The sequence below is a fragment of the Chiloscyllium plagiosum genome, unplaced genomic scaffold (assembly GCF_037043375.1).
Source record: "Chiloscyllium plagiosum isolate Xiang-an unplaced genomic scaffold, Cpla_swu_hap1 HiC_scaffold_1, whole genome shotgun sequence".
Taxonomy (NCBI): domain Eukaryota; kingdom Metazoa; phylum Chordata; class Chondrichthyes; order Orectolobiformes; family Hemiscylliidae; genus Chiloscyllium; species Chiloscyllium plagiosum.
Window position 1 is genome coordinate 25881792 of NW_028270139.1, and position 12485 is coordinate 25894276.

Here is a 12485-nt window from a genome sequence, read left to right on the forward strand (position 1 = left end):
CTGTTTTGTCCCTCTCCCTTTTGAGAACATTCCAATCCAGGCAACATCCTTGTAACTCTTTTCTGAACCCTTTGAAGTTTCACCATAATTTATTATTTTCGTAAAATTATTAAAAATTTCAATTTTGCAGTGTCTTGACTGAGTTTGAATTTAAACACTATTGCAAGAAATGGAGACATAGAAGACTAATAGTTCAGCTCAGTTCAGAGTGTTGTATTCATGGAAGTGAATCCTTGGAATGTTAAATCAAGGTCCAGTTTGTCCAATCACATGCATGTAAATGATTCCATGGTACCTGTGTGCTTCAAAAGCAGATCAATTTTGGTCATTTAATCTTAGAGTCAGAGAGATGTACAGCACGGAAACAGACCCTTCGGTTCAGCACATCCATGCTGACCAGACATCCTAACCATTTGCCAGCACTTGGCCCATATCTCTCAAATGTTGCCATTATACCAGCCCCCACCACTTCTCTGGCAGCTCATTCCATTCACGCACCACCTTCTGCGTCAAAATGTTGCCCTTTCACTCACTTTTGTTTCTTTCCCCTCTTACCCTAAACCTATGTCCTCTAGTTCTGCACTCCCCCACCCCAGGGAAACAACCTTGTCTATTTATCCTATCCACAGTGCTTACTATTTTATAAACCCCTCAACTCTGATGTTCCAGGGAAAATAGCCCCAGCCTTTTCAGCCTCTCCCTGTAGCTTAAACCCTCCAAATCTGGCAGCATCCTTGTAAATCTTTTCTGAACTCTTTCAAGTTTCACAACATCCTTCCAATAGGAAGAAGACCAGAATTGCATTCACTATTATAGGACAATATACTCATTGATGGCTTATTTGTTAATAAAACAATTACGACAGTTTAAACGTGAAGTATGAATTAAATAGTTTATTGTTATGGGAAAGGTTTCTAATTGGTAAGGATCCTTCACCAAACAAGTGATTTTAATATCTATTTTCTTGACAATTAAAGCATTGTGGTTTTCTTTTGAAAAGGTGCATAGTTTTACTTAGCAGAATATTTTGCAAACATTTCAAAAAAACCCCATTGTTCACGAGACTGCATGCCCAGAGAATGTTGCAGTTAATGACTTTCACGAATGGTGCAGATGACCGAGTGCGCATATTTCCTTCTGGAAATTGACAGATGAAAAAACACTGGAGCTACTTTGAGAGTTTTGAGAAGATTTGTAGCTCAGGTTGAGGTTCTGGATGTAGGTTTGCTCGCTGAACTGAAAAGTATGTTTCAGGCGTTTTGTCTCCATTCTAGGTAACATCATCAGTGAGCCTCCGGATGAAGTTACAGTGGGCAGAAAGGTTCAAAGTAAGTATCGAGCAGATAAACAAGTTGCAATGGGTGGGCATTCAAATAGTGGGGTTTAACCGTACTTACAATTCCAGTCCTTAGAAAATAACATATCTTTCACCTTTCTCTGAGCAACACTAAATGAGGCTAAAAATGTCATGTAGCAGTAATTTGCACATCACACTTCACAAACTAAACATCAGGTGCCTTGCTTGTGCAAAATATACATTACACCTCTATTTTGTTGGTTCAAATTTTGTACTTGATGTGAAAAATCATAACTATGTGATTGTGGGGGATAAAACAAGCTCCAATGAAAAACAATTAAAGATTGATGAAAACAATAAATGCTGAATAACTGTTCAGAAAACTTGACAATAAGTGAACATTTTTATTTCTGTCTTTAGAATTAAACAGATAACTGAGAGTGATAACAGGAATAGATATTTAATCAATTTTTATTTCTGTGTTCTGCACAATCGAGATAATTTATCAATATTTAAAATTTTATCTTCTATTCATATATTCCATAACATTCATTATAGTTTGTTGTAATAAGTTTAGATAATTTTCTTGAACATTTTACACAGTACGAACATTGATTCCGTGCCATTTCAACAAACAATTAAGTACTATGGTACACTGCAAGAAGGCGCCTAAGTAGCAATATAGCTTATGTTTTATCCCACACAAAAATATGTAAACCTTTTGACGTGGTCCCGCGATTTTATCACTGGTCTCTTCAAGAGGTGGCTGTTGGTCACTCACACCCGTTTATTACAATTGGATTGATTCTCATCAGCTTCTGACCAGGTTGACAATTGGAAAGATTTATGATTGATTAATTTTAAAATAAAAACATATACAAGAGCACAACAGTGGATTTGTATTTGTTCTTTCTCCTCTAAAACCCATTTCCACCCCAGAGTAATTGATTTTGTCTTCTGAAAGATGCTTCCATAAAATGACAAGCTATAACTTGTTCACAGTAAAACTAGAATAGGAGTTTTTTTAACCTGGAAGTCCTTAGTCTTCCCATTACCAATTATCTTTGCAGGTTAATCCAAAAATACATTAAATAAGAGAGAAATCAAAATCAATTTAATGGAACTATTGTTGAGAGAAATGTCTAAACTTTCCGTTGAGTGTTGTACTTACATGCAAATGTTGTTAAATAAAAGTCAAATGACAACATATTGCTCTAATTCTTATCTGATACTGTATAATTACAAAAAGGTAACAGTACATTTACAAAAGTACAATTAAATACAGCTGTAACATTGTTCTTTCCTTTTGTCAGGAAATCTCCAACTACTTCTCATCAGACTGATCCTTGTGGATCTTGTGTGCTTGCTTGTATTGGGACAGGAGGCAAAAGGTTATCCATATTCTCAATGTTAATTTTTGTTTGACTTTTAAACTCCAGCAACATTTACTTTTCAAATGGATTTACTTGCATTTCCTAGTGTAGTCTTGCTGGAGTCATTCTGCTTCATGTCCTTGATATTGACATCTTGTCCTTGACAATGCCCTCCACTATTAAAACATGTAAAAATATATTTATAAACCATACATAGACAATTGGTTTGTTCTTTAATTAAATGTAAAGAAAACAGTTCTCATTTACAGTATACAGTGATGCAACCTCAGCAATTGTTTTTGGGGACAGGAAGATGTTCCCATCTATTCGTCAACAGATTCAGCTAGGTTGAGGCTCGCAGGATGTGGAGGACATGTGGTATTGGTGAGCAAATTGATGCTGATGAAAAGCAAAACAGAAATACATGGCAGTAAAGAGGTTGATGGGTGTGAGGGCTGGAAAGATGTAAGAAAAATTGGAAAAAGGAAAAATAGTAATAACTGGCAAAGGAATGCTGTGGATACCAACTGCACAAATCACAAACTCAACATGACCATATCTATTCACTGTCAGGTGTGATCCTGAGTTGCTGCCTATGAAGGTGGTACAAGCAGAGATCAAGGATGAGATCAAAAGAAAAGTGGGCGAACACTTGAGGTTGCAGGGATATATAGATAGAGTTGGGAATGGGACTAACTGAATCGTTCCAAATGGAACCAACAGGAAGTTGATGGGCCTCTTTCTGCAGTGAAGGTGCCATTTCAGCAGGTGGTGAGCATGTGTTCATTTCATGCTGCACTCCATATTGCTTAGCTGTGCATTGGCTACCAAAAGCATCTACCTGAAACTATCAGGCTATTTGCATAAGCAATTTGGGACAAATGTGGAAACAAGATAAGCTCAAGTGTCTCTACTAATTTCAATGTAAATCTGCAAGCCACTGCAGAGGGTCACTATTAGTGACTACTTCATGCGCTAAGTGATATGGAGTGCAACACCAACCTGTTGTGGAATGAGCAGATGTATGCTGCCAGCTATAGACCCAATTTCTCACCAGCATGATCTATTTTCGAGACCACTGTCATCAAGTCGTTAGAACACAAAAAGGTCAAGCTGTTTGTAGATATGTTTCAATCAGTCTCATTCCCCTCTCTTGTAGACCTGCAAATTTATTTCTGAAAAATGCTTATGCAATTCTAGTTTGAAATGATTCATAACTTCCTCTCAACTGCTGGCCCACATGTAATTATATGCACAGTACAAGTAATTCTGCCCACAGACTCTTGGATTGTCACGCAACCTCGTGGGTCCACGATTGGCATCCCCAATGTTCCAGTGACATTCCAATACAAATGGATTTATTTCATGTGTTTCTCTTGTATATCAAGTTCAGTGAGGTGGTTCATGACCTCCTAATAAGTTTGTTTCTGATTCAGGGGCAAATCAGTTTCACTAACAATATGTGCAATGGAGCTGACACCATTCAGTGATGATCTTTATTTGAAAAGGAGTGATTGCGAGAATATAGTGATAGTATAGATGCATTATTATGAATTGAGTCACCTTAAAATAGTTTATCTGCATAGATAATCTGTGCAATCTTGCACCTCAGATATCTTATCTCCTTCAGTCTGTTTGGTGGTATTAACAACCTGCAAAGTGAACAGAATAGATATAACATTGAAAAGATACAGTAAATTAACAAGTAATTCATTTTAATAAATAGTTGTCACAATGAGTTTAAGTATGGATCAATCGCTCATAACTGCTGGTTAACTACAGATTTTAAAGCTGCATTCTCCAGTTTTATTCTAATGCAAATGCATTGTAGTTATGAGTTTCTAAACAAAATGTCAAGTAACAATGCATTAATATATAAACAAAAAATGCTGTAAATACTTATCAGGCTAGACTACATCTGTGGTGAGATAAATCGAATTAACAAGCTGAATTTTTAATTAAGACAAACAGACAGTTTGAGTTGAGTTCAAGTCTGAAGAATCCATTTCCTATCAAATCCACCAAGTTTCAGTTTTAACTCAGACTAAAGTTGAGCAGATAGCCAATTCTCTCCATGGATAGGCTGGAATCTTAAATATCTTAATTAGACTGACAGCCATTTAGGTTTTAGACTTTAACACTGTTTGGTCACGTTTACACAGTAGAAGGGAATTTGACATCTTCACAGAGAAGAAGAGTTGGTGGATTAATGTCTACTATTTGGATCCAGACACATACCTGAGAAGCCTCCACAATAGGCAATTACCCATCACTGAACCTCAGCCCCTCCCTCCAGAAATCTGATTCCCTCACAATTCTATCTCACTGCCACAAGGCCCTTGACCTTCTCCCACCCTCATCAGATTTTTGATCAGAGGTTCCCCTCCCCCACTATCACCCAAACTCCCATTTCTCTAACCCTGCAAAATGCTCAGCCACCCTGTATGTCCAAGCTTTTAACCAAGCTATTCCCGGTAGATCATTTCAAGCAAAACTCCCTCTAATATTGCAGTTCAGTAATTTTTCATGAGCACTAGCAGTCATTATTAATGTGTCAGGTTCTATACAAGTACCTGTGTAAGGGAAGTAGTGGATAGGTAGAAAGATCATAAAGAGAAGGTCTATGCTAGAGTAGAGGGTGGGACTGATTAAATATATGTCAGAATCATTACCAGCATCTGCTGTACATCATCACTTTTTGCCACAGTGATTGAAAGATGTGGCAATGTGCATATTTTAAAGACAAATACCTCTGAATAAACTGTGCTCAATAATTCATTAACGCAGGCAACTAATACATATCAGTTAAGTAAAAATGCGCTTATCATTTTTAATATATTTAAAAATAACTGTAAATGTGAACAGTGTAAATTGAAGAGTGCGTAAGAAAACTCCAAAGATAGATAAGTGAAAAATGACAAGTGGCTAACTGTTCAACTCAGTTGTATGTCAGTAGAGCACAAAATCGGATGGAGTGAAAAAGTGAATAGATATCTGTTATATTCGGCCTCTGTCCACATTTGCCATGCATGCCCTAATATTTGAAGCACATTAGTGTGTAGGAAGACATCCTTTGCTGACTGCCAACCAGCTGATTCTGATTATCTATACATACCAAGGTGTTAATCATGGCTGCAGTTCCTGTCACATCTACCTGGAACATGCTTAGAGAACCTGACTTTACAATATCTGCTTCAGCAGCAACCAAGATGGATTATTGCTGTGTCATCTCTTGCAAGGACACCTGCGTTAACATGTAACATAAGGCTGGCATAGTCAGTGATGGTAAAGGACAATGGCAGGCTTAAACTGGTCTCTTCTGGACATATGGAGACGGATAGATCAAAAAAGACAATCATGTAACCATATCCACTGCACCAACCATCAAAAAGAGTTTAAAGAATTTGGCTCTATGCTCACAGTACTTGAGTTGTGTTTTCACTCTGTCTGTCCTTTGGCTTCATTTTCTCCTGTCAGCTTTTTGTCCTTTCCCCTTCAACCTTCAGAAACTTTCTTAAGAGCTCATTACATAAAATAACAATTTCCCTTTAAATTAAACCTACACCACAATTTCCTACAACAAGCATAGATGCACTTGGAGCTATTAATACTTATGCAAATGAGTTGGCACAAGGAAAGTGTAAATCCTATTAGCACATTAAGGGGATGCATTTTCATGGTGGGACGGGGGTCTCCTAGTGCTCTTCCATAAGTTCAATGATAGACTTGTGGAAGTAGAGAAAAATGATTCCACATTTTATCACATTACACCCTATTTGCTGGATTTTCCTCCCCAATCAATTGACTCTTTGAAACTTCCTTATACCTCTTCACAAGTTCTTTTCGTATCTGTCTTTGTCATTTGCAAATTTTGCAATCTTATCATTGATGCCCCAAGGACTGATTCATGTGGGACAAACCCATTAAATCATGCTAACCAGAAGAAATCATGCTAACCAGAAGATGACTCACTTTGGCCGACAATACTGTTTCCAGCGAGCTAAACAACCTTCTATCTACACAATGTTACCCCCCTATATTATGGTGTTTCCAGCTAGTTAAACAACCTTCTATCTACACAATGTTACCCCCCTATATTATGGTGTTTCCAGCTAGTTAAACAACCTTCTATCTACACAATGTTACCCCCCTATATTATGGTGTTTCCAGCTAGTTAAACAACCTTCTATCTACACAATGTTACCCCCTACACTATGGTGTTTCCAGCTCGCTAAACTTTCTCTCTATGTCAATGTTACCCCCTACAATATTGTGTTTCTAGCTAGCTAAACAACCTTCTATCTCTGTAATGTTAGCCCCTACAATATTTGCTTTTATTTTTACAATAAACGTTGATGTAGAAAGTTATCAAATGTTCTCTGGAAATCCACTAGTACCCTTTTATCTACAAAATGTTACTTCTTCAGTGAACTCAAATAAGTTGGTTAATTATAAGATCATGCTGACTGACTGATTGCCTTAAACCTTTCTCAACATCCTGCTATAATGTCTTTGGCAATAGCTTCTAACATTTTACCTATAACAGAGACAAATTTTAAACTAACCAGCCTGTAGATTCTTGATTTCTACCTCTCTTCCTTTTTGAATAAAGGAGTTATATTGACTATTTTCCCACCTAAAGGAACTTTCTCAAAATCCAGGGAATAGCAAAAAATTAAAAACAATGCTTCAAGTATCTCATTAACAATTTCTTTTCAGTTCTTATAATGAAGTCCATCAGGGACCAGGGATTTGGCAACAAATAGGTCCAGCAATTTACTCAATAACACTTCCCTGGTAATTGTAATTTTCTTGAATTCCTCTCTCTCTTCCATGTCCAGGTTTAGTTATTTCTGGGATAATATTTGTATTCTCTGCAGTGGTGACTAATGCAAAATATTTGGTCAATGTATCTGCTATCTATTTATTTACTTATTTCCTCAGACTTATCTTTCCATTGGACCAGTGCTTACTTTCTTAACTCTTTTCTTTTCAAAATATTTGTAGAAACTCTTACTGTAGTTTTATATTTCTCTTATATTCTAAATTTTCCCTCCTCATTAATTTAGTCACCCCTTTCTTTATTTGAAATGTTCTGCCTAATCATCTGACCTGCCACCTGTCTTTGCGTAGTACATCAGGAGGCTCAGCATCAAGTGGTAAGTCAATGTTGTCCTCTGCATTCATGGAGCCAAAACTCCCGCTCCAGTGTCCCAGGGTGAACATATGTTGCTTAAAGCCAATAAAGGACTCCGGTCACTGGAGGTGTCGCCTCCTCCACCCCAAGTCTTGGCCTCTCAGTGAAGAGAGAAAGCTGGCAGGTGTCAGAACTGATAATGGTTTGTATACCATTTGTTCAGCATTGCTGTGAGACATGGGGCAAGAGGGCAAAAAGCCGAAAGAAAATATGCGTGTTGACATGCTCAGACGATATTCAGAGAGGTATGATTAGCGCTACAACATGCGCTGACCTGAAGCAGGCTGTGTAGGAAAATTCTGACCAAGTCAGACTGGTGGGCATTGGCTTCTGAAAATATTAAAACTCTCACCCTTCCTTCCCTCCTGAAGACTTGGAGTGTTGGAGGAGCATACAGTATACAGCTGCTGACTTATTTGGCCACTTCTAACCATGTTTTAGAATCAGAGAATTATTATGATGCAGGGGAGGCCATTCGATCCATCGTTCATCACTATTCAAAATAATCATCCAATGCTCTCTAAAGTGACTCGATTGAACTCACCTCCACCATATTTCCGAGCAGTGTATTCCATACTCCAATAATCTGCTGTACGAAAAAGATTTTTCTCACATCACTGTTGCATTGTTTGCACATCACGTTATATCTATGTGCTCTCATTCTTGTTACTTTTACAAGCGGAAACAGCTTCACCCTAAATACACTGACCAGCTTGCTCATGATTTTGAAAACCACAATGAAATCTCCTCTCAGCCTTCGCCTCTCCAGGGCAAACAGTCCCAACTTCTTCAATCTATCATCATGGTGAAGCTTTTCATACCTGGAACCATTCCAGTCAATTGCTTCTGCATTTTCTTCAATGCATTCACATCTTTCCCATAATGTGGCACCCACCTAATTGTTTTGTTTGAGAGATTGTACGCTTCCCTTCTCCTTGGAGAGCTCAGTTTACTGCAGCTGTTCAGTTGAACCTCCAGCAACAGCTTTCCCAGGTCTTCTCTCCATTCCTGTGGATGCTGCAGCCTGAAAAATCCAAATACTGCTGAGCTTTTCTGTAACAAGCTGTAGTCCCTTCCTTTGACAGAACAGCCTTATCATGTCCCTACTTGGTTGGAAACTCTGAAAACGCATTCTCAATTGGAGTAGTCTGATAAAGTGCAACTGGAAACAGCATTACTCCAATTTGCAAACCAAAAGGCTGCTCTAACATCTCACAGAGAATAAGACAGTAAGGTTTTACTCATACAGACTAAGGTTTTACTCATACAGACTATTTGCCTTCTTAACAAAATCACTTTTGTTCTTGTGAACCAAGAGCTTTCAATATATACTTTCATTCTCTTGTTGCCAGTTTGCAACTGAATATATTTTTGCAAACATCACAGGATAAGTTGTATGCAAAGGGTATCATTCCCATTAAGTGATTTAAAAAAAACTATTAGAAATGCATTTTGATTTGACGACTTAATTTATCATTCTTGAGACAGTCAAATATAGTGGTTTACAAAATTGTATTTGTTAAAATGCAATGATCAATGAAAGAAGGGAATTTTTTTCATTTACCTGCACAACCAAACATAGCTTGATATTAATTTATAAGTTGCTCATTTTTTAAGACAACAGAAATTGAACATGGCACATTTAGAATAAAAGAAAATTGATGTGAGATTTATCATCATTTATTTGAATTTCCAACACAAACATAATTACAGATATTTCATAAAGACATAAATTTTCTGTTTCAGTTTCTCTAATACTCAAAGTATACAGTGCATTGTTAGAAAGTGGTCATTTTTTGATTAACATGATTTGGAGATGACGGTGTTGGCCTGGGGTGTACAAAGTTAAAAATCCCACAACACCTAAAGAAGGAGCAGTGCTCCGAAAGCTAGTGCTTCCAAATAAATCTGTTGGACTATAATCTGGTGTTGTGTGATTTTTAACTTTATTTTTGGTTAAGGTGAACATAATACCAGTCCTCAAATTGCTTTTTACTATGTTTAAATTTACTCTACCGTCATAATTCAGCTTGTACAATAGTGAGGGCTACAGGGTAGATGGGCAACTGATCATGGTATCAGAGTACAGGAAGCCATCCAAATGGAGGGACCAAAAAGGAATGTAGTGGGATAGGAGACAACATAGTGAGAGGAGGATTGACATTACTTTCCGTACCACTGAGAGGTTGGTCGAAGCAGAAATGCTCAACACATTTAAGAATTATTTTGGTGTCAAAATAAAGAGCCATGACCTGCAGGACTGAGGACCAAATGCAGGAAGGTGGAATAGAAGGGGTAGTTCTTCATCAACCAGCTTGGACGCAATGAGCCAAATGTTCTCCTCTGTATTGTAATTTTTCCACAATTTTATCAACTGCCTTTATATTGCAGCTCAGTGTCAAATTTGGTTATTTTTAGAACTCCTATGCCTTGGGCCATTTCATGTTAAAGACAAATTCTTGAAGTTCTTGCATGTCTTTTCAAGTACTTGAGATAAATCTTTGGAAACCCCACTGTTAGCAGAAAAAGTACATATCTATCATGAAGCATGGATATCGGCAAGCCCATTTCAGAGAGCATCTTACTTTTGCCATTTTCTATTGAGCATTCAGGGATTCGTGCTTTTAGTTTCCCTTAGTGCAGCACTCTAAACAACTTCTGTGTTACTTGAATTCTTGATTTTGCTTCAAACATTGCACAAGAAAAAAATTAAAGAGATACATTTTAAAAGTCTAATTTTTTTTCTTTTTTGCCCTCAGAGTATTTTGAAATAGGACAGTAGTAAACATCCCGCTACACTCAGTTTGCATCTATATTACAAAGTTGAACTGGCTTTTGATAGCATGCAGTGCCACTACCAGGAATATTGTGAAATTACAGCTTTATCTGTAAACCAAATCCCTTTACTTAATCTTGTATAAATGTCTCACAGCCTTCTCCAGTGTTAACTAACAGGATATTTAATGAATACCCAATATAAACAGTGGCCGATTACAACACAAAATAGAATCAGGAAATGCATGAAAGAGCTATGACAATGTCTCATGAGCAAAAATAACCAACTTACATTTCTACAGATTTCTTCACATTAGGAAAACCAACTGTGGGCTTTAGGAAAATGGAGGAAAGCAGATGCCAAGCAGTAGACACATAGTAACAAACCACATTGGTTGGGACCAAAGTTTTGATGGATGAAGACCAATTTGAAGAACCATTTGAAATTGGGAGGGAGGTAGGAATGTTGAAATAGAAGTAGTCCTGCAAGCCTGTTTCACCATTCAGTGCAACCATTACTGACCTGCCACCCGAGCTCTCTATGTCTGACTTTTTCCATAACCCTTAATAGCTTTAACTGATGAAAATATGTCTCAGTCTGTTTTAAGATAAGCAACTGCTCTGGTTTCAACTGCTATCACAAAAAAAAGTTCAAACTTTTACCACCTGCTGCATTCAGAAGTATTTCTAGTTTAATTCCTGAAAAGTCTGGCTCTAAATTTGAAGGCTATGGTTCCCACACCTGGATTCATCAACTAGCAGATAACGTTTCTCTTCATTTACCCTTCCTTGTCATCTTAATACCTTCAAAACTTCAATCAAATTGTCCCTTTACTAAATTTCAGAGAATACAATCCTTGCTTGCGTAATGTCTCCTCAAGGGTTGATGCTGGCAAGACAAACTCTTGAAAAACAGAGCTTTCTAAACAAAAAAGGCATGGATTAGGGTTTTGGCTAGGGCAGGCAGACTGGAGTTTGGAGTTCTCTATTGTTTCAGAGATAGAATAGATCTGCAATAGATTCAAAATGAAGGTGGAAATTCAGCCCAGGTTTGAACAGAACAGTTGTACATTAATTTTAACCAAAGGGGGTAGCTGTAAGGCTAATAATTAAAAGAAAACAGCAATTGTATTAGGATCCTATGTGTATAATGAACTATTATGGTTGACGTATGTGACTACAAAATGAAAATCTTCAGTCAAGAGATGGACTTTTTTCATGTTCACTTGTCTCCTACTCCATCTTGGAAGCTCCATTAATTAAATACTTTCTCACTGTTTACATTTAAATACCTACATAAGAGTTGTAAATCTTGTAATTTATGATTAATTAAATATACGTGATGTTCCAATACGGTATTTTGGAATCTGGCAAGCAATTAGTGATCATAGCTGTGCACAGATACTTGTTTTCTCAGAATAAAAGTGTCCTTCACTGAGTTGCGCAATACATGAGAGAGGGAATGATTATTTAATATAATGCCTTTACTGTACACATAAATAACTATACAGCAAGAAATAAGCCTTCCCCTAGTATACAGCTGATAGAGGCACAGTGACAACTGAAAGCTTTTAACACTATCTTTAAGACTACAACTTATTTTACAAAAATAAAATGACTTAAATATAAACATTTAACAAATCAGAATCTCAAGTATTTAACAAGTTCAGGAAACACTCAAAGATTTCTAAAGATGGACATTTTTGGCAAAAATGGGAATGAGATGTAATTTCTCAATTTACCTCACCCTTCCACAGCATAGCATTAGAAACAGTGCCAATCAAATATTCCCAGGGCATGTACAACAAAGGGTTAGATAGGAGCAAAGGCTAAGAGTTGACAG

General features: G+C 37.2%; 1 protein-coding gene across 1 annotated transcript in view; it reads right to left on the bottom strand.

Annotated features, from left to right (window-relative positions):
- Window positions 1–1706: 1706 nt before the first annotated feature.
- The window catches only part of LOC122553550 (5'-3' DNA helicase ZGRF1-like), an 84990-nt gene continuing 74211 nt past the window's right edge, over window positions 1707–12485 (bottom strand). The window contains exons 27-28 of the mRNA XM_043697538.2: window positions 4234–4322; window positions 1707–2846 (exon numbers count right to left, since the gene is read on the bottom strand). Coding sequence (XP_043553473.2) covers window positions 4245–4322 — 78 coding nt within the window. The 3' untranslated portion in view covers window positions 1707–2846; window positions 4234–4244. The remainder of the gene's footprint in view (window positions 2847–4233; window positions 4323–12485) is intronic.